Source organism: Lepisosteus oculatus, chromosome 4 (genome assembly GCF_040954835.1).
Source record: "Lepisosteus oculatus isolate fLepOcu1 chromosome 4, fLepOcu1.hap2, whole genome shotgun sequence".
Lineage (NCBI taxonomy): Eukaryota > Metazoa > Chordata > Actinopteri > Semionotiformes > Lepisosteidae > Lepisosteus > Lepisosteus oculatus.
The window spans coordinates 9517988-9540835 of NC_090699.1; the positions used below are offsets into that span (position 1 = coordinate 9517988).

Here is a 22848-nt window from a genome sequence, read left to right on the forward strand (position 1 = left end):
TGCTGTGGAGGCGAGCGAAGACCTGCGAGTTTCTCTGGTCGGAGCGGCTGCGGGTCGCGGAGGACCTGAGCGCGCTGGACGCGGCGGCGCGCAGACAGCTGTGGCCCCGGGTGAGAGACGCCAGGGAGAGAGGGCGCAGAGCCTACTTCGTGGGTGGAAAGGCTTTCATTGATGGTGTGGAAGTGAAGCCAGAATAAAACGGGAATAAAGAAATGACTGTTTACACGGGACTTACTCTGACGTTCTAACGATCTTTTATAAATAGTTGAAATTTTACTTATATGATTGTTGAATTATAACAACTGTATATATGTGTGTGTTATTATCGGCATAGTTCTTACAAGTATTCTTGTTTTTTTTGTATTTTATAGGGAATAAGGACCCCTCGAGTTACATATATCTCAGTTTTTCATTCAAAAAGCTTTTTCTTGTTAAAGGTTATATATGTCGTTATCGCTGTGTTCTATTAATGTCAGGGGTCTTCGTGATTTGACAAAACGCTATTGTTTTGTACTGCAAGAAGTTTAATGCAGATTTTTATTTTTTACAAGAGACGCACGCTTGTTCTCCGGATTTGAATTTTTGGAAGAGTCAATGGGGGAGTGATGTCTGGTAATCATTTGGTAGTAATCATTCTGCGGGGGTTGCAATATTAAAGGGTAAATTTAAAGGTAAAATTATTAGTAGTAGAGTTCATCATTTGGGCAGATGGATAATTTTTGTAGTTGCTCTTAATGGGAAAATGTTTTTGCTGGGGAATATATATGCTTTTAATAATAAACAATATAGCAGAGACTTGTTTCTTGAAGTTGAAGAAGAAGTGAATAAGGTGAAGGACAAGTTCCAGGATATTGAAATTATTTTAGGGGGTGATTTTAACACAGTCTTTGATGTTAAGTTGGATAGATACCCTGTACCTGCTAGATCTCCCCCTCCTGATATGGAGTTGCACAGGTTATGTCAAGGCTTAGGAATTAGTGATATATAGAGATGTAAACATCCAGGACTAAAGGAGTTCACGTGGTGTAACAAGGACAGATCTAAACAATCAAGAATAGATTTTTGGTTAAGTTCAAATGCATTAGAAGGACAGATTAACAAGGTTTCTATTGAACCATCAGTACTATCTCACCATAAAGCAATTTATCTTTCTGTTAACTTGAGTAACAGTGAGGATTCTAAAGTCCCTAAGACTTATTGGAAACTCAATAATAGGATTTTGGAAAATGACAGCTTTAAAATGGAAATTAAGGAAATTATACAAACATATTGGAGGCGAGCTCAATTAACAAATTCATATAGCCAAAACTGGGAATTTATTAAGTATAAGTTAAGATTAATGGCTATAAAAAGAAGTAAAGAAGCTGCACGCTCTAATAAAATAAAGGAAGAGGAAGTTATTAAGGCAATTTGTGATCTTACTGATGACAGCAATACTAATCAAACAGATGTTTGTAAATTAATTGGACTGCAAGCTGAACTGGACAAACTATACATAGAAAAAGCAAAAGGAGCTTTTGTTAGATCCAGAAGACGATGGTTGGAGGAAATGATCTTTATCTGCAACCACCTGCAACTATTAGGAAAATTGACTCCAAACTTTTCAAATTTATCTGGAGGAATAAACCCCATTATCTTAAAAGAGAAATGATTTGTCGTCCACAGGCAGAACAGGCTTAAATGCTTTAGACTTTAGGACATCTAATGCTATTTTTAAGATTAAATGGATACAAAACTATTTAAAAAATAAGCAAAGTGTAAGGCATATAATCCCCAATCTGATATTTCAAGAAGTAGGGAGTCTAGAGTTTTTACTAAAGTGTAACTTTGACATTGGAAAAATCCCCTCGAAACTTGCCAGTTTTCATAAACAAGTACTTCTGACGTGGTCACTTATGTATAAACAACTTTTCCCCACATAGATTTACTATCTGGAACAACAAATATATCAAAATTAGAAATAAAACCTTTTTTGAAAACTGGGTCAAGAATGATATAATTTGGATTAAACAATTAATCAAGGCTGATGGTAAAATATATAGTTACACCAAGTTTGTTAATAGATACAATATTTCTATTACTTTGGATCAGTATTTTACTGTAATTAATGCAATTTCTGGGGAAATATTAACTCTTTTAAGGAGTTGTAATAGTAGTCCTTTAGAAACATTGGAAGAATTTACAGCTCATATTAGACTACAAGGAAAGGATATTGTGAGTTGTGGATGTAATAACCAATTTTTGAGATCCCTGTTAAAAAATGATAATTTACTTGCAACTACAGTATATTGGAATTCCGCATTTGGAAAGCGCATTGATTGGAGAAAAATTTGGATGATGCCCACTAAATATTGTATAACCAATAAAATTAAGGTTTCATACAAAATAATTCATCACATTTACCCAGTTAAAACTCGTTACCCAATGATTTAAAATTAATATAGATGACAAATGTGTTTTTGTGACAATAGCCCTGAAACTATTCAGCATCTGTTTTGGTTACGTCCCAGGGCAAAAATGTTCTGGACCAAGTTGCAGAATATTAAAAAAAGAGACCAATATTGATATTTTTGTTGAAAAAGATTAAGTTTCAACTGCAGTGAAAACAAATTTCATTTGTAAAAAATTTAATTATACTGGCACATTCTTATACATAAAATGAAGTGGTCTGGTAGGAACCCTGTGTTTGAGTATTTTAAAATGGAAGTAAAGGGGTATTTGCAGACTATTTTGAAATGCAAAAATATGAAAGCAGTGCAGACAATTTGTTTAATCTTTTTTCATAACTTGAATTGATGTAGTATGTACCCCTGACAATATTTGTTTTGTAATGTTTGTTTAAAAAACAAGAAACTCATGCACTGAGGTTTCAGATGCAGTGTTGCCTAGATGTGCAAATATGGTAAAATCATCTTTCTTCCTCCTCAAATATCTCCATTGTTTACCCCTAACAGTAGCTAAAAAAAAAAGTCACCATTTTCATCCTCTTTGAAATTGATGACTGCTTCTGTGCCTGCTATTTTATTGTCCTACTGTATTGCAAACCCCTTTTCCTCCCCTCATTTCTGTAATTCTGTTGCCTCCTTCGTTTGGTTTTTACTGCTGTAAAGTGGTTTGAGAAGCCACTTTTAAAGGTTCCAGCTGAAGTTCATTATAGGCATTTTGTCCTGCACTGAAGTGAGACTGCCACCATGAGGAGTACAGATCATGCAGGTCTCCTTCCCAGGAAGTCCTACAACCCACCCTCTGGATATCAAAAATGAGGATACCAACAAGACTTCCACCATCACTATTGTTTTAGCAATGCCCATTAATATACTCTCAAACATAAGGGCTTTGAGTATCTTTCACTCACCCAAGAGTGAATCTTTAACTAGACCAGAAATATTCCATTGCCATTTGGAAGTGAAAATGTATTGGGCATGAAAAGCTTCCAACTGCACCCCTGTACACAGCAGCATTTTTAACTGCCCTAGGTAAAAAACACTGCTCCAAGCCCCTTGAGTACTTCTGGCCAAACCCTCACATTTAGGTGCAGGAATGAGATCTGGATGGAGAGATGCAGCACCATTTGAAATGGTTACACTGCCTAAAACCCACTCAAAGGAGTAGAGCTTCACAAACATTCTCTAATGCAATTGGTCTAAAACCACACCCGATGTGAAGCTGGAGGAAGTAATGCTATATACAGTTTAGAAGGTCTTGCAATTTTTCTGTTACTCAAGTGAATTATACCCCCCCCACACACACAACATCCAAATCAGATTGACACTTCATGATGGAAGCAGACTGCCAGAGACCACCAGTGAGTCCCACACCTGCAGGAACTACAAGTCAGTGGCGGGACACCATTAGATCCTCACTGGTGGGTAACATAACCATGGATAATTGGACCAATTTTACTTTCTCAAGAGCCAATGTACAATAATACAGTACACAGTCACCACTTGCAACATCTTTATTAGGACTGACTTCCAACAGAACCATCACTTCAGACACAGGTTGCTGGTCCCTGAAGCAGCAGGCAAGAACCTGAAAAAGTGGTTGAAGCCACATTAAGTGCAAGAAAAAAAGAGAAATTACAAAAAGGAATCAGGCCTTGGAAGTCCTGAAAACATACCTCCATGCAAAAGGGTGCCATAGGAATTTAGTGACCAGTACCCCCACCCCCCAACCTACCCCTCAGTCCCTGGGGCCCTCATCCTTTCCTGGGCAGGGGGTCCTGACACAGCGCCTGTCAGCATCAGGGTTCTCTAGCACTGGGATTCCTGCAAGAAAAGGTCAGATAGCAGGTTCCTGAGGTAGAAATACTATTACAAAGCATCAGATGTGCATGGACAGAAGGAACACATGGAGAAGAGCTTAAATAGAGACTCACTGCGGCCATCAAAGCAGCCCTCCACACACTGCCGCTCGGATGGTAGACACAGCTCTGTGGAGCACATGAAGTAGATCTGGAAGAGGGATTACATGCCAAGTTGTCATGGTTGTTTTACATGGATCTAGAGTCTACAACTGCAAAAAGCCTCACCTCCTCATTGATGTAGGAGTAGGAGGTGCTGTCCAGGAACTGGAAGGTCTGGATGTGGAAGCGGCGGTGGTGCTTGGGCAGAGGCAGCTTGGAGTGGATGTGCAGGGTGGAAGTGTGGCCGTAGTCCAGAGGGTTGGGGCAGCTGCAGGGAGAGGCACCAAGATCAGGGGACTGCCTGCAACCCACTGACCAGCCCAGGGAGAGAGCTGCACACGTAGGAGCCCCTTACCCATCGTAGAGCAGCACCCAGACAGCCTGGCCAGAGCGGGGGTAGGCAACACAGTAGTGCACTAACAGCACCAGGCTGGGGTCTGGAGCGTTCAGCAGTCGCACCTCCAGGTAGACTGGGTTCCCCAGCAGGAGCCGGAGGGGCCGGTGGTACTGAGGATAGAACCTGGAGTAGCTCTCGTCTAGAGGATTAGGAGAAGGGATGGTTGGAGCTGTATGCTGTGGCTGGAGCATAAAGCCATGGCAGAGTGGAGTCTAGTATAGCCAGTCATTTCTAACCCCCTCAAGCCATGTTGCATTGTACACTCCCCTCTTGAGAGGAGAGGGGTTGAGAATCCAGCAGCTCACCTGTAGCAATCCGGAGCTGCACCCCAAACACTCCCTGGGACAGGACAGCAGAGGGCAGGTAGGGGCTCTTCACCAGGTAGCCTGTGCTGGCCAGGTTCCCCTTAGCATAGCGACACTCCACCAGCAGTCTGGAGAGCAGTGGAGGATTACACAAGTGCTACCACCTAAACAGACCCAAGATCATGAAATGGAGCTCAGAACTACATGGTATCCCTGCTTACCTGAAGGGGCTGTCCCTGGTAATGACTCCATAGCTCTGGATGTTCCGCCTGACCCGAGTCTCCACCTCAGCCAGGTAGATGGTGGTCTCTCCCACCACCTGAGCAGAGAAGGTAGAAGCAGGGTCAGTCCATGCTTAATGACCACCCACAGGAGGGTAACCTCCTGTTTAGAGGAACCCTATCCAGTCAATTTTAGGGCTTCTTAACTGGTCCTTTTCCCCACTGTACTCACAAAAGCATGGGTCCCACAGCCAGTGACAGGGAATTTGAAGATGGCAAATTCTGAGGTACAGATGACAGGGGTGCAGGATGCATTACCAGCAATCACTAGGCTGGCAGGATCCACAGGGGGTACAGAGATGGTCCGAGGGACAGCAAAGACAAAGTGCCTGTCAGCAGTGCATTCTGGGGAGAGAAGGGCAAGTCAGGATTTGTCCATTTCCATTTAGGGTGGGAAGTTGCCCAAGACTGGGATAGTACAGAAGAGGCCTACCCTCCAGTGGATAATAGCAAGAGGACGTTTCTGGGTCCACACAGCATCCCTTGGCCAAGCAATGGGCTGTGGAGAGCCTCTCTGGACCACAGGCCACCTGATGGCTCCTGGGTATCTTGCAGCCTACAGTGATCGGATTAGACACGTCAGCACAACCAGGGAAGGAATGGCTAAGCAAAAGAGACCTACTCACTCACCCTCCCTTGGTCTGTAGGGGCGATAGGGACAGGACACCACAATCTCTCCTCTTGGCCCATCTTTCGATACATACACTACCTTGACAGTGTAGCGGTGATCCTACAACAATAAAGGCCATTAATCCACTGCTGGGAAGAAGTTGAAGATGCTATCAAATGCAATTCCTTCTGCTCGGGGACCAGCTGTGGTCTTAACAAGTAGCTAGTTACATTAGTATGCATAAGCTGCTAAGGAGCAAGTAAAGGGTTATTCCATGCTGGAAAGAGATGGATAAAACACTTCAGCTGTGAAGCTCTTTGGGTGTGAGCACCCTTCACCTGAAGAAAGAAGGCTCCACAACCCAAACATATCCCACCCCCCAAAAAATAGCCTTACTTGTTTAAAGACTCCAAATATGCCAAACATACAGCCAACAGGCATTGCTATTATCTTAAAGAGGTATGTGAAGATGCTAGAAGCTCAGTCATCTTACTGCAACAATTGCCTGCTAGGATGACTGGGTTATTTGTCAAGGGTCCAACCAAGTTCTGTTCATGAAACCATGAAGTGAAGCTCCTCACCACAAGCCGGACATGGCAGCCAGTGTACAGGATAGAGAGGGTGTTCAGGTGCTGCCCTGCAGTCACGGAGTATCCACAGGATGGAGTGTCCAGGACAGACACCAGACTGCCAGAGGAACCTGCACAGGGACCACAAGATTTATGGTCAGATTTCACGGCCCATACTATGAACAAGAAGCATTCACATCTATTCAGCAATGCAGTGCATATTACCAGGGAAATGCACCAACACCCTGTTGAAGTGGCACTCTCACTGCCAATCACTCACTCTGAACCTTGATCTCCTCCAGGGGGCCAGCAGGCAGGGTCACAGTCATGCACACCTCACTGCAGGAGATGGTCAGGCCTCTAGGGGGTGGGGGAGGAGGGGCAACTGGAACATGGCAGGACACAGTGCCAGTCACCCATTTCCTCTGCTCTTTGTCATAGTATCTCACAGTCAGGGCATAGTATTGCCTTTGGTTCCTCCTCTGCAGTGGAGAAGAGCATCACAGGTTCAATTCCTCACTAACAAACCTCACCCAGGTATATTTGAGCACTAGACTGGCTCCTTACCCAGGTCCTGACGTAACACCCTTTGTAGGAAGCCACCAGCACCAGCCAGCTCCTGGTGGTCCACACCTTGTGCCCACATCTCTTGGGGAGGCTTCTGACCAAGAGAGGAGGCATTTTACCTGGGAGAAGTAGGAAAGAGGGGGGTTAAACTCATACAGCTAAGCTCACTCTAGCTCTAAGTAACACAATGACATCCCTTGCAGATGGTTCCTCTCAAGTCCTGTTAATGCATTTGTTCTCTGCCTCTTCCTGTGGGAACTTACAGCAAGTCCCCCACTCCAGCCTGTCACAGCTGCTTGCTCATGTTATACCACTACAGTCAGCTTATGCTGCAGGATGCAGGTACAGTGGACAGGGCAGGACCTCACCCTTCAGCAGGTAGACTCGGCTGAACCTCCTCACAGAGAACTTGAGCATCATGCTGCTCTTGCCACAGGACAGCAGGGGGCGGCTGTGGGATTGCTGCTGCTCGGGGTCTCCCTGAGAGTCTGGGAAAGCAACAGGACAAGGAATGAGATGCATTATAGATGATAGGCTGAGTGGGGTGTCAGGGGGAAAGTAACAGCTGATCTATATAGAAGTGTCCATCCCCTTACTTCAGCTGAGAGTGAACAATACCTTACCACTTTCAGGTGAAGGGTCCTCAACTCCAGAGGGGCCAGATGTCACAGCTACTACATCTCTCTGCATGCCTGTGATGCTCTCAGAAGCCACATCAGCACTCAAGTCCTTGTCCATCTCCTCCTCTCCCTCAGAGTCAGAGCTCATTGCCATCAAGTCCTGCTCCTTCCTACTCTGTATTACTGACTCCCCTCTTCCACCAACTCCACTTCCCACAGAATGACCTTCATATCCATCTTCTGGAAACTCCTGGAACAGAGGACTACCCAAACTTGCCTCAAAACCATCATAACCCTCCTCTTCATCAAAAAGACCACCCTTGAGCTGGGCTTGTACCACTCCAACACAGAGCCATGCTAAAACTGAAGGCAAGAATAAAGCCCCAACAGTACCACCAGCACCCATTTCCAATGAAATCAAAGACAAACTCTAGAGAAAGCATAACTTTCTGCTCTGCGGCTGGGGTTTATATTCAGGCACTTTGAAGCGCGCGCGGTCGTGTAAGCCAATCAGCGTCCGGTAAGCAGGCCACAACATTCTCACGCGCCGAAGTTTGTATTGGGGTTGAGGATGAGATCTCGTGACACAAGATGACGGCGCAGACATATACGGGACAGCGTTTAGCTACATTGTTCTGAATCAGCCTACTAAACTAAACCAATTAAAGTCTAACTTTCACTAAGAAATAGAGTTACAGTATTGACTGCAATAAACGGGAGTGTTAATACAAACTGTCAACAATCCCATTATTAAAGATTGATGAAATGCTGTTCATAAACTTCAGCGTAAAATGGAAGCGTAAGTTCCGCATTGATCTTATACAACATGACTGTTGCTGTGATCATCGAGGTATTATTTACCGAGTTCGAAGATCTTGCTACTGTATGAGCTCAGTGAAAAGCTGGAAAACACGCTGTATTATTTATCGATTGTATGAACCTAATCAAAACCTAAGAAATACATTCGTATAGCGAAAAATATTTCCATAGAAAAAAACGTGCTTCCTTGGTGTTCTCTTAAACATGCGATAAAAAGCTTTAACGGGTGAAGCGAAACTAATGTCATTAACGCTGTGTAAAACTCTTTATCCAGGGGAACGGGCGTAGCAAAGAGAAATGCTCTTAATGAGAACATATTTTCATGCGAACACATTGCTGTAGCTTGTGGGTAATGCAGCTCATTTTACACGTGTTAAAACACAAACAGCGATGATCATCTCTCCTACCACCACTCCCCATAGCCCGTCTTAATTAATCTGGTCGTGTCTGTACCCAGCTCCGCAATAAGCCGAGACCTATTCTTGGCACCGGCTGCAACAAGCGACACTATTTGTCTGTTTATATGAAAAAACATTATGTGGATCAAATACGTCCGCATAAGATGGATTCAACAGAACTTCTGTCTTATCCCATAATATTAAATACGTTTTAACTTGTCCTTTACATAGTAAGCACTTTTACCATTAACGCTGTCCTGCAACAGTTTAGCGTAAATGTAATCTTACTTTCTTGTATATTGTGTTAATAAAGCAAGGTGTTTTTTCCCTCAACATATTGCTTGTATTGGTGTAAATCCACCTTCTATAGGGGTATATGGGTCTCTTTTAATTGTCTCTGAAGAGGACTGTGAAGAAGCTTGACCTCACAGGCTGTTTACATCTCTGATTACATGAGATGGGTTTTATGTTTCGGGGCAACTAGTTCTCAGACAGTGTCCTTCTGCCCCTCCTCACACACACCTGCTGGTTTTCATCCCATTCCACCATCGCTAGATGATTGAAGTGTTAATTGATCTAAGAAGTTGCCGCCGTTGAATATTGGTATTTTTTCCCCTCTTCCAGAAAAGTTTGGGATTTTCTTTCACTTCCGAAATACTTAAAGCCCCAACATGTTAAAGGTGGGAACAAACACTTCAAATTAACATGATGTCATGGGAGGGGGAGTAGGAGTGTGCAACTGCTGGAACAAAACCCAGCACATTTGTGGGGGCACCAGGAGCCCCAGTCGTCAGGTACTACCAGCATATGCAGGTACCTCATCAGTTCTGGAAGCTTTGACAGCAGCAAGTCTGACCAGATGTAGTGACTCCAGAATAGAAGTCAACTACTGTACAGCTAGAGCCTGGCTTACAATTGCAAACCCACCCCTTCAGAATACAATGTTGAAGGCTAGTATTTCACTATTAAGACTAGTAATGGTCTTCCCACGCAGTTACTCTTGTAACTGAGTAGACAGCTGGCTGTTTACATGGCGCAATTTGGGTGAATTTCCTCTTGAGGATCTTCAGGAAATTTCAAGCTCCAGCTTCGGGTCCAGACACCATATGGCCAGCAGCCATATCACTCTGCAACTCACAACTGGCAGCCCCAATGGAGCTCAGCAGATGTGAGCCTGGTCAGTACCTGGATGGGAAACCTCCTAGGAAAAACTAAGGTTTCTGCTGGAAGAGGTGTTAGTGGAGCCAGCAGGGGGTGCTCAACCTGCAGTTATACTTTAAATGGGCGCCGTCCTTTGGATGAGACGTGGTCATTGACTCTCTGTGGTCATTAAAAATCCCAGGGCGTTTCTCGAAAAGAGTAGGGGTGTAACCCCGGCGTCCTGGCCAAATTTCCCATTGGCCCTTACCAGTCATGGCCTCCTAATAATCCCCCTCTATGAATTGGCTTCATCACTCTGCTCTCCTCCCCACTGATAGCTGATGTGTGGGGAGTGTTCTGGTGCACTATGGCTGCCGTCGCATCATCCAGGTGGGGCTGCACACTGGTGGTGGTGGAGGGGAGTCCCCATTACCTGTAAAGCGCTTTGAGTGGAGTGTCCAGAAAAAGCGCTATATAGGTGTAAGCAATTATTATTATTATTATATGCAGCAGTCAAGAGCAACCGATTTATTACACAGCCGGTGCCCCCTTCTCTTACTAGCAGGTGTTTTTGCACTGGGGAACTTCTTGTTTCTGTGAACACAGAAGTTTAACCACAAACACAGCCCATGTCTACAGACCATTGTGCTTGTTACAAACACAAAAGCCAACCTCCTGCTGAGTGGGTTTATACAGCAGTGGCTGTAAATGGAGTCAATAGCTACCTTGAGTACCTCTTCACTACTGAGGAGTTCATGCTGAACACTCCTTGAGAAGCTCAATTCTTGACTCCTAGAATGACATGCAGATATGCTCTCATTTCAGCAACTACAGGCCTTCCCCTGTGCCTTGGGAAAGAACTGTAGACAAAATCAGTGGGTTACACCATCTAGACATTTGGCAAGCTGTGGCTTGATCCTTCAAAATAGAGCAATTCCAACAATTATTGCCCAGAGAAATTGGGATATTACTATATTCATTGGAGAGATTTTAACAAACTCAGCTCCCACATCCACTAGACAAGACATCCAGTTCAACATTTTTATTAGGATTCACTTTCTCCAACAACATCTTGGACCCAGTGCCAGTTCCTAGGACCCTGAAAAACAAAAAGAAACAGTGTTTGGGCACCAAACTGATCAAGGAGAAATTCCATTGAATTCACAAAAGTAATGTTTACAGTATATAAAGTTATAGAGATTGCATACTCTGTGGAGTGGTTTGTGCAATAGGCAAACTGGAGAGGATCAAGTGTTTTTGGAATGCTGGACTTAATGTGTGGAATAAGTAGTTTTTCAAAGCACTTCATTAAGATGGTGGTGAGTACTATACTGCGGTTGTCATTCAGGCATGTGGGTGCTGTTTTTCTTGGTAATGGCACGATGGTGGTTGTCTTGAAGCAGCTAGGTACAGTAGCCTGGGCCAAGGACATGTTAAAGATGTCGGTACAGACATCAGCTATCTGCCAGGCACATGTTCTGAGTACCAGGCCAGGGAGACCGTCAGGCTAGTCAGGACACACACACTGACAGAAACACAGACACGCACACACTCACACCAGGGGCAGTTTTCCCAGAAGCCAAGTAACCTACCGGTATGTTTTCTTGGACTGTGGGAGGAAACCTGAGCACCGGGAGGAAATTCATGTGAAAATGGGGAGAACATGCAAACTCCACACAGATAGCCCCCCAGGAATTGAACCCAAGGTTAAACTTTTTTTATGTTCTTCTGCTCCATTTGATTCACACCGCTGTTGTTATACTGTCTTAGTTCTTAGCAAGCATAAGTCAATTTTAAATATGCTATTGTATGATTCTGTGATTGAATACTGATCAACAATTTTAAGCCTCACCCATACAATAGAGTCTGTTAAGTTCCATCACAGAGCTGGACCAGGGCAGCACCTCTATTTCAATTCATAACATTTTCGAATAACAGAATCATGACCCCTCCAATCGTAATGAGTAGCTTCCGAATATCTACAGTATGTGGGGAACATTTCACAAATCATCAAATCACCAGATCTTTAAAAAACAGGTTCTCCTATTGACACAAAAAAGAAAAATATATGATAAACATAAGAACTTTGATCCTCTGTCACTGTTTGAAGCCCCATTCCAACATGACCTCCTAATCACTTAATGGATCATTTATTAGCTGACTTCACCTTATCACTGCATCACTATTTGGTTTCCCTACAGAACCTGCAGGCCTGTGGATCTCCTGGAGCAAGAGAGAGGATCACAGCTGCACAGTTAAACACAGTAAAGAGATCACCGCAGGACTCACAGTCTTTGTAGCACAGGGATGAACGTGCAGAATTCACTCCCTTTGAAGTACGGGTCATATCTGATATATTGTATGCCACATGTGCTAGCATTTTTTTTAAAGAAGCAGCAGGAATGACTCCCTCTGTATAATGTAGGTCTGGAGCTCATAGACCATCATGGTTAAAAACACCTGTCAGATCGCAAAGATACTGGCAGAATCATTCTGTCTCCTGCAGCTCTCTCTAATGTGGCTTCTACAAGAAACAGGCTCCTGAAGACAGAGGAAGCTGTTTCTGCGTGTTTGCTTGTGTGAAGAGAGTGTCTTCAAAGCAGCTCCTACAGATTGCGATATTGTTGCATGCTTGAAGTACAATGGCTAAGGGCCGCTGTCAATTCTGATTATGTCGTGACTCAATGTGGTAAAATTCTGTAAGAAATAAGGATTGATACTGCAGTGAATGGCCCTACACTCCAGTTCAGCAGCTTCATGGTGGCAGTGAACAGCCTGGAGACAGGAGTCTTAGTTTCACCAGCAGGGGGTTTATTACCCTTTAGTTTATAGTGGGAGTGCTGGTCACTAGGGGAGAGGGAGAAAGGGGGATAGCATAGACATAGCAGGTCATTTGGTGAAGAGAAGGGGAAGATGGGGGACCCCCCTTATATAAGGCAGTGCAGAGGGAAGAGGGACAGTCCAGCACTGCTGCAGTACTGTGAGCTGTTCAGTGGAAGATACAGCACATTCCTCACTTTGTATCAGCAGTATTGATTGAACTGACCCTTCATATACTAAATATATTTAATATGAAGTTTTTGAAAACAACATTTTTTGGAAAGAGACACTTTTCTTCTGCGGCGAGGACTGACGATGTGTTTGTTTCTGGGAAAACAGCTGCAGATGTCATCACTGCACTGCAACAAACTCACAGTCTTTCTGCTTGAAAAGATGGGGGGAGGACTTGGACAGGACAGGGGAGAATTTGCACCAACTAGAGGCAGGAAAGGACTTGAAGAGCAGAGGAAAATCAGAGCATCAGAGGAAAGTTCAGGCACCGCCTTCCTCCTCCTACCCTGTACGTGTTGCAGAGAGACAGGGTAGGGGGAGCATAATGGGACATGTTGTTTAAGATGGGTGGGACTGAAGGACAATATCTTTTCCTTCGGTGTGGTGGAAAGGAGAACACATCAGAATACTGGACTGTGGCCGTCTGGAGAATGCTGCTGGATTTTCCTGCATATCGGGGTCACTATACATTTGTGACACCCCCATATCTGTGACACAGGTTGTAGTTTTGAAAATATAAAATAGGTGAAACTACACTACAGAAATCAATCTGATAAAAACTGTGGGTTTGCACCCAGCGTTTGTGAAGCTACAGTAAAAAATATGTGGGCACTACAATACCCAAATAGAAAATGGTACAACTGGGGACTGAAACTGACGGAATACCTTTGTGATCAAATCAATAATCTAACCATACTTGTCTTTTCTAATAGAGCAAAGTCCAGAATCCAGAATAATTTTTAAATCATTTTATTTATTATATCAAAAACAGCAATCAAAATTTTTAAACAGAAAAATATCCCATTACCCCCCTACCCCCCATTACTACTCCTCCACCCTGCTGTCAACCTAACTGCACTAGTTCCTTGGACAGTTCAGTCCAGTTCAGATAAGTTTTAAACCAGTACAGTTATAAGTTACTACTGTAAATGACATATAAGGAGTGAATTTATTCAATGCAACAGAAATTACTTGAAATGAGAGTCAGAAACAAAAGAGTAGTTTAAAAATCCTTCACCACAGAGAACGATAACTTTCTGTTATTCCTGCTGTAGTAGAAGTTCCAGTTCCAGAATCTGAACCCAGCAGACAGTGTCGACTCAGCCTCAGCCTTGTCTCTCCTGACTGTGGAACTGAAGTGAACAGCCCTGTGGGGCTGAACAGCCCCGTCTCTTTAACCACACCTCACTGGGGGCTCTCGTGATTCACATCATGGTAAAACGAACAGTTTAACAAGTGCAGAGCCGAATATAAAATGCCTAACAGTGTAATACACAAAACTGGAGGTTATGAACTGCCTGTTTAAAAGGAATGGAAGCTGAATGAAACATGATGCTGCAGATCTGCTGTGCCTGGAGTGCTGCTGTGGCTCAGGGGGTCACTTGCTCTGCTCATAGGGCTCATCGTATTAATTGTCACCCAGGAGTGAAGGTTCTGGGGAGACTCTTCCAGACAGGACTTTCTCTGCAAGAGACAGAAACACCCAGGTTCACAACTGCAGTATAAGGCTGAATCAATTTTCAGCTCAAATTACACAATTCTGGCTAAAGTAGAGTGATTCTCACTATCAGTTCTGCAGATCCTAGGAAACAGCTGTGGTTCTACCTGGTATTGAGATCCCGTTGTTCTCTTGGACATCATCATAGTCCAGATCACCCTCAGTCAGACCTCCTGGAGAGAAGAGAGTCACCAAGAAAGGTACTGAGAAACAAACCATAATGATATCACTGATCTGTAGAAAAGAGGGTTACTGAGAAGCTATCATAATTATACTACTGTATATAATTAGTATTATTATTATATATTATAGTATATAGTATTATTATATATTATACTATATATAATAGTTTTATGTATTTATAGTCCTATAGAGGACAAACAGCCTAAGTATCAGCTCTGCAAAAATTCACAAAGAGCTGTGACTGTACCTGGAACTGAGGTCTCTCCACCCTCCTTCACATCATCATAGTCCAGATCATCCCCAGACAGACTCCCTGGAGAAAAGAGACTCAGTCAATTATATCCGCAAGCAGAGAACAAAGCCTGCACTATATACATATTAATTTATAGAGTTTCATACGCAGCTGTGACAATTAACCACTATTGTTTGATATATAGCTATGCAATAGCTCCCAAGGCTTGAAGCTTTGAAATAACCACTACTCAGCTGTGGTGCCCTTGAATTTTCATCTTCACAATCCTTTATTCATTCTCACAATCAAAACCACTTCAGACCCCAGCCTGTCTTACCTGGAGGTTTACTGTCCTCATCTGCCACATCATCATAGTCCAGCCCTCCAGAGAGATCACTCCCTGCAGCACAGAGATCAGACAGGACAGTCACTCCAGCTGCTGAGAGACCCCTCTCCTCACTAGACTCCTTCTACTCCTCTAATAGGAATAATGTTTGTACAACTGACACCAGCTTCAGGAAGAAGACAGTGATGAAGCAGATCGGCAGCAAACCTTTTCTGTGCAGGCTGTATGTTCCCTGCTGGTACAGCTTGTAGTTAATTTCTTCATACAGAGCGTCCTGGTAGGGCAAGGAGGTCATTTCCGTTTGAGCAATCTCTGATTGGAGATGAAAAAGAGGCCTGTTAATATCAGACATCCCACAGACACGATGGTTATTGTCAGAATGTAGAGAACAGTTTCTCATTCTCACTAACCAGAAACAAATCACAAACTGAGTCAGAAAGTTTAAAAAATTAGTTTTTTGAACTGTGTCAAAGTACAGAACCTATTTCAGCTTAAAAGAACTGTGATTCCCCAGTGTATCTTTGTAAATGAGGCATCATTCAACATTTCTTCACTTCATAGTCAGATCAGAGCCAGACCAGTACTGTGGAGGTGAGATCAGACACCACTGACCTGCTCCTGATCAGCACTGCTGTGCTGTCGAACACAATACAGAGTCTGACTGGTAGAGACAGTGGGGAGACCAAGCTCACCTTTCTGAAGGGCTCTATTCCTCTGTCTCTGCCCACAGGCCAGGGCAGCAGCCACGAACAGCAGGGCTCCCAGGACGATGCAGACTGTCCACAGAGAGGACTGGCCTCCTGGAGCCTGAGGGGCTGGTCTGGGCTTTGGGGGATCTGAGACAGAGGAGGAAACAGGCTGATGTTTTTTTTTTTCTGAGCATTTTCCAAGTTGTCTACGGTAAGGATGATCTGATGCAAAGGAGATGTTGTTCCAAGTGCAGCTGGCCCTAATTAACTCCCATTACCCAATTACCACACCACACCCCTTCCCTCACTACTTAAACCCTCTGCTCACCTTGTTCACTGCTCGGTATTAGGAATCTTCCCCCCTCCTGAGCTCTCGTTACTGACAACCTTTGACATCTTGCGCTCTCGGACCACGCCTATCAGACCCCTTTCCAGCTTCTACCTTTCGACCATTCTTTTGTCTCCTCTCTGGACTCGACTACGCCTGGACCTATCGACTTCCCTCCTGCCTCGCCCTTCTCAGACTCCTTGGCCCGGATTCCATCAGAGACCTGCACGGGGTTCGTAATACTCGCCATAACAGATGTCAGTCGCACAAAGAATCACTGAGTCAAGCTTGAAACCATATGAAGCTAAATATATTTTTCCCTGATATATTGTACTTGTTAACTGCAGAAAACAGGGATCAGAAATGTTTGAAAATGATGTATTCAAGATGCCACTAGCTCTCTCTCTGCACTCACCAGCACAGCGAACCCCTGCTCTCCTCCTGTGCTGGCAGTCGCTCTGCCCCAGTGCGGCGTGCTCACAGTCCCACAGGTGGAGTTCGCTGCCCCTGCAGGTCACCTCGTCCAGCCACACCGTCCCGTTCCCCTCCCCCCAGGAGGCCTCTGTCCCAGCGCTCACTGCCTCCCCACAGCCCAGCTGCCTGCACACCACCTGGGCGTCCCGCAGGTCCCAGGAGTCATCGCACACCGTCCCCCAGGAGCCCCCGTACAGCACCTCCACCCGGCCAGAGCAGGCGCTGGGACCCCCGGACAGTTTTATCCTCTCTGGCTCTGGGTGCGACAGAAGCAAAAAAGAGATTAGACAGATAATACTGATGATTTTGAGCACAAAATGTGTTGCAAATTAAAACCAATGAAAAAATCAGAAGTCAAGAGTGGGTCCCTGGATCAGGACTGGGAACCTCTGAACTATAATATATAAAGCTGGTGCTGGCCTGAAGATGAGAAGTGAACGGGATATTGTTCCAGCTGTTGTAAGACACAACATGATCAGGTGTCATGAGTGGGGGTGCTGTGTGCAGTACAGGGAGGTACAGATGGGATAGAAGACATCTTGAGCTGTGCAGGTGTAACAGGCTATGATCTGGGGTAAAGCTTGCTGTTAAAGTCCTTAAACTAATGAAGAAGGCAGACATATACCCTACACTTACTTTCTAAGTGTAGATTTTTTAATACTTAAGTAGCTGCACTGATAAGTGTCTTGCTATGCAGTGTTGTACTACTGGATGTGATCAGAAAAGAGCCTGTAGTTTCTCTAGTCCTGATGTATCCTAGTTACAGCACTCGCTGTGCAATCAGACTCACTGGCACAGGACACTCCTGCATCCTCTTTGTGGCGGCAGTCGCTCTGCCCCAGTGCGGCGTGCTCACAGTCCCACAGGTGGAGTTCGCTGCCCCTGCAGGTCACCTCGTCCAGCCACACCGTCCCGTTCCCCTCCCCCCAGGAGGCCTCTGTCCCAGCGCTCACTGCCTCCCCACAGCCCAGCTGCCTGCACACCACCTGGGCGTCCCGCAGGTCCCAGGAGTCATCGCACACCGTCCCCCAGGAGCCCCCGTACAGCACCTCCACCCGGCCAGAGCAGTTACTGACCCCTCCCATGAGCCGCAGCCTGTCTGTCTCTGCAGGGAGAAGGGGACAAGAGAGTCAGGTCTGGGCAATCATTCAAAGCTCTCTGGTAAAATGTGGTCAATTAATTTGCACCCAGGAAGGCAATAATCAAGGAAAACTTAGAGTGGAGAACACACACTCCATTCCCTCTGATAATCGAAACCTATAAGGAGAATCCTCAACTGTAAAGCAAAATTCTATGTCAGGGGCCCCCTCAGGTCCCATCCATAAGGAAAAAGCTGTGGTTCCTACTTCACATGAGACAAGACTAACATCCAGCACACTGAACAGCAGGGAAACAGAAGTCTCCCATCACCATGATGTTACCTGGACAGTGGTGCTGATCTGGGTCTTCAGTACAAGGTCTTGGGGTGGTGGGGGCTGGTTTAGCTGTTTTACCTGTAAAGAATTGAATTAGAGATCCTTAAGGTACAAAGCATTACACAAGGGGAAGGAAATTGGAGTGGAATTTAAAAGCAATTTCAGTCACTGTGGAAAGGTACATAATGCTTCGAAAATCATGGAAGCAGTAAAAGAAAATTTATATCTGTAAAACACTCTACCTGTGCAAATTAAACCTGCTACGTCTCTGTCATCACAGCTGTTCTCTCCCCAAGGGGAATGGGAGCACTGCCACAGTGACACGTCATTCTTTTTACACTGAACATCATCAAGCCATTTGAGACCTGACCCATCGTCAGGGGTATAAAATTCACTGAAACCCCCACAGTTCAGCTGGCGACATATCAGTGAAGCTGTGTGAGAGTCCATGCGGTTTTGACAGATGTTTCCTCAGGTGCCGTTGTAGAAGACCTCAGCTCTCCCAGCGCACTCAAACTGCTCGCTCACCAGCCTCAGCTGCTTGAACTCTGGGGAGAGAAATGGTTAATAAGGATTAATAATTAACTACACTGCAATCTTTCTATTGAAAAATATTTGCTCCTATTTATACAGCTGGGTATTTTAACACAGCAATACCAGAGCAGTATGTTGCTCAGGAGTCACCCAGGATTTGGAGCCACAGCTTTCCAGTGACAAGTCCACAATCCTACCCACTGTGCCACAGTGCTGCCCAGGGGAGAGGGACAGACAGCAGGCACTGGACCTGGGGGATCACAGCTCACAGTAAAGAGGTGCTGCAGTAGCTGGTGATAAAAACCTGTTACACTGAGCAAGCTATAGTGAACAGGCAGTAAAGCTTTATTATCATGTGCTTTAATTAGCATGAACTAAAAATAAGCTTTTTTGCTGAAACTTTACGTTTGACCTGGAAATAAAAGGAGCAGGAAAATGATCTTCTATGAGACAGAGAACCTGCATAGTCAAGCAGTACGACTGAAGACTGAAGACTTTTGCCTCATTTTTATGTTAAATCATTAATGTGAGCTGCCACACAATAGTCAGCGTCTCCAGGGCTGTTAGTGTTTTTGACCAGCCTGTAACAGCTTCATTCAAACAGAAATGATGATTCAATTGACAGTTTTGTAGTTGGTTTACTATATTTGAGTTGAACAAGTTAAAATTTTGACTGAAATTAAATTTCTTACAAATTCAAAAAAAGGATTCTACTTCCACATTCGGTGCCATAGTGGCCCTCGTGATCACTGAGTGTCCTTCCTTCACAAGTGACTAATATTGACTAAATATCTTTGCTGATGAGGAATGTGGCTGTCACACCTGAGCACACTATGGTCACGTCCTCCTTGTGTCCGCAGTCGTGCTGACCCCAGGGTCTGGAGGGACACTCCCACAGAGACGACTCGTTCCCCAGACAGCCCACCTCGTCCAGCCAGATGGGTCCGGCGCCCTGGCTGAAGGACACTGGCGCCGGGGCGCGGACGGCCGTCCCACACTGGAGCTGCCTGCACACCACCTGAGAGTCCACCGGGTCCCAGGAGTCATCGCACACCGTCCCCCAGGAGCCCCGGTGATACACCTCCAGCCGCCCAGCACAGGGGCTCTCCGCCCCGGACAGCCGGAGGAGCCCGTGTTCTGTGGGAGAGGAAAACAGCAGGAACTCTGCTCACTCTTGTGTGTTTGAACTCTTTCACTGAGACACAGAGAGGAGACGACAGGATCTCTCTTGGGAAGGAAGAACAGCGTGAGACCTCTTTCACTTTCTATCAAGGAAAGAAGTGTTTTCTACAACAATCCACAACACTAAAATTGTTAATGATTTCTTCTTTATAAAGCTGCAGTGTGTGTTTCGGGCAGGAGTGTTGTCCTGCAGACGGACTCACTCTCACAGAGCACTCCCACGTCACTCCCGGAGCTACAGCTGACCGGCTGTGGGCGGCTGCAGTTCCCCAGGTGAGTCTCGTTCCCGGAGCACGAGACGCCCGAGAAGCACACGTCACTGCGGCCCGGCCCGTAGCGAGAGGAGCTGGAGGTCTCTAGAGCCGAACCGCAGCCCAGCTGTCTGCAGAGCACCGAGGCGGCAGAGTCTGTCCAGGACGAGTTCAGCAGTCGCCCCCACTTGCCGCTGGAGAAGACTTCCACCCGCCCGTCACAGCGCCCGGCTCCTCCCACCAGCCTGACCCCTCCCGCCGCTCCTGGCAGAGTCAGGCAACACAGGAGACAGACAGGAGTTTCACAGTGAAAGAGAGCCGTATCTAAATACTGTGGGAGGTTTCATCACTTCACCAGAATCACAGCATTTACAATGTTTACACAAACACTCGTATTTCAGAACTGCGTATTATGTCATAACCTTATTTTTCAAATACATCTATAACATATGCGTTAGTAATCTAAAAATCCTAATTTTAGAAAACAATGCACAGAATCACAAATAGCTGTAACAACTGAATATAAAATGAGCACAGATATACAAAAGTCTGTTTGTGATAATAATTGATCACACATGTGTTATATAGTTTCAATGCCCAAAATGCACAATATAATACCTTATCCTAATAATAGTAATTTGAATAAATTAAAAATGCCCTTTTTTATTAATAAAAACACTTGATCTAATAAATAGCTCTTACCTCACTGTGGAAGTTCTTCCTCATGAACCTTAAATACAAATGGCCGTTACAGTCCGGTAGAGAGCAGGACTCACCAGAGCAGACGACTCCCACATCCCTGCTGTGACTGCAGGAGCTGTGAGCCCATGGAGAGATGGGACAGTTTCTTAGCTCAGTCTCGGTGCCCTCACAGTCGAACACATCGGTCCACGTGGAGCCACTGCCCTGTCCGAATCTGGCCGGGCCCAGGACTGCTTCAGCATAGCCGCAGCTCAGCTGCTGACAGAGGACTGTGGCGTCCCGGAGGTCCCAGCCCTGATCGCAGACTGTCCCCCACTGACCCCCCAACTTCATCTCCACTCTGCCAGAGCACCGGTCAGGACCGCTGGCCAGCCTGAAGTCAGTGTAGCCTGGACACAGGACACAAGACAGGACAGTGAGTGTGTCCCCATGGTTAGCATTGGAATAAGTGACATTTTGCAGGTCTTTTTATTAATGTGAAAAAAAATATTATATTTTAATAAGACTTCTTAATTTGCAGGACTTCATATTCATGCCATCAAGGTCTCATTTAAATAATTACCAAAAATTGGGAATTAGCAAACAAAATTGTTTTTTTAATAGTAAGGTTTTTCTATCCTTTTCTCTTTCATCAGAGGGATACAGAGACCAGAAGACGTAGACAATAACTCTACAACTTTTAGATAATACTGCGATAATTGATAGTTAGCAAATTTTCATATTCATGTAAGAAAGCTCAGATCATATTGTACTTAAAATTTGATCAAGTAGAAGGACATCATATTGACATGAGATAAAAGATAAATTACTCTTTTATTCAAATTAGCAAACAACATGGTGATAGGTATTTTCTTAACATTTGTGTCAATGATAAAGATAAATCAAGGTAAATCAAGATAGATACGAAAAAAATATCAAATTGACATTGCAACAGATTGTCCCTTAAATACTCTAACCTTTTTATTTTTTAAGATTGCAAATTTGATGAGGCTTTTAAGGCAGAAATTATAAGGTTTTTTTTACCAGAACAGACGATGGAGACGTCATCTGCATGTGTACAGTTGTGCTGCTCTCTCTTCAGGACTGGACAGTGGGCCAGTTTCTCCTCATCACCCCGACACTGGATCTCATCTGCCCAGACGGGCCCAGTCTCCTGTCCTGAAGAGACTCCTCCCAGCACAGCCCTGGAGACTCCACAGCCCAGTTCTCTACAGACCACGTCCGCGTCTCTGGAGTCCACAGACTGAGAGCACACTGACCTCCAGCTGCCTCCTTGATTCACCTCTAATCTTCCATAGCACACCCCTCCAGAGAGCCGGGCTGTGTCTCCTAATATAGAGACAATACACTTATCTGAATAGTTGTATATTTGGAATACATGTAATCTTCCAAAGCTATATTTATAAACTGTGATTGCAGAAATATGAAACTGAACACAAGGCCTGATTAAACCTTCAGCACTCAGAGTACACAGAATCCCACATTAAGGAGAGGAACTGTCAGAATAGGATCTCCATGATTTTAGCCACTGCTTTGTGTCATCCACTACATCAAATATGTTCCTACAACAACTCCTTAGGTTATTAGGATTTTTTTGAGGTTCAAAATAACAGGTAGAAAAAAAAGATACAGGAGAGAAAGAAAATCATAAGTAACTCATATCATATATGAAATGCACTATAATTCTGTATTACTGTGAAGATAGAACCTATAATCACAGGTTTACCAATATTTACCAATAAATACTTGTGTAACAGAGTTAAGTTAAGAGAGCAAATAGAGTAGGTGTTTTTCCGAAACCTCTCTGTTCTGGATTTGATATATCTTATCTTCTTCTGGAGAAGACAGAGGG

General features: G+C 44.7%; 3 protein-coding genes across 3 annotated transcripts; all 3 read right to left on the reverse strand.

Moving 5' to 3' along the window:
• Nucleotides 1-3943: 3943 nt before the first annotated feature.
• Nucleotides 3944-8200, reverse strand: LOC107077250 (zona pellucida sperm-binding protein 4-like). Its single transcript, XM_069188550.1, has 15 exons — nt 7758-8200; nt 7503-7622; nt 7135-7253; nt 6848-7049; nt 6580-6698; nt 6019-6118; nt 5822-5944; nt 5561-5733; nt 5329-5426; nt 5108-5235; nt 4761-4941; nt 4532-4673; nt 4379-4454; nt 4180-4268; nt 3944-4032 (listed from the first exon to the last, which is right to left on the reverse strand). Exons 1-14 carry the CDS (start codon nt 8158-8160, stop codon nt 4183-4185), a joined length of 2070 nt encoding a protein of 689 aa, XP_069044651.1. The 5' UTR covers nt 8161-8200; the 3' UTR covers nt 3944-4032; nt 4180-4182.
• A 6852-nt stretch (nt 8201-15052) lies between these two features.
• Nucleotides 15053-18777, reverse strand: LOC138238208 (deleted in malignant brain tumors 1 protein-like). The gene is made up of 8 exons (XM_069188258.1): nt 18570-18777; nt 18334-18405; nt 17703-18017; nt 16854-17168; nt 16114-16257; nt 15629-15733; nt 15413-15475; nt 15053-15156 (listed from the first exon to the last, which is right to left on the reverse strand). Exons 1-8 carry the CDS (start codon nt 18775-18777, stop codon nt 15053-15055), a joined length of 1326 nt encoding a protein of 441 aa, XP_069044359.1.
• Nucleotides 18778-18787: 10 nt separating this feature from the next.
• LOC138238316 (scavenger receptor cysteine-rich type 1 protein M130-like) lies at nt 18788-22319 on the reverse strand. Its single transcript, XM_069188576.1, has 5 exons — nt 22020-22319; nt 21071-21385; nt 20247-20558; nt 19684-19998; nt 18788-18875 (listed from the first exon to the last, which is right to left on the reverse strand). The coding sequence occupies exons 2-5, from the start codon at nt 21327-21329 to the stop codon at nt 18799-18801; spliced, it is 963 nt and encodes a 320-aa protein (XP_069044677.1). The 5' UTR covers nt 21330-21385; nt 22020-22319; the 3' UTR covers nt 18788-18798.
• Nucleotides 22320-22848: the final 529 nt, after the last annotated feature.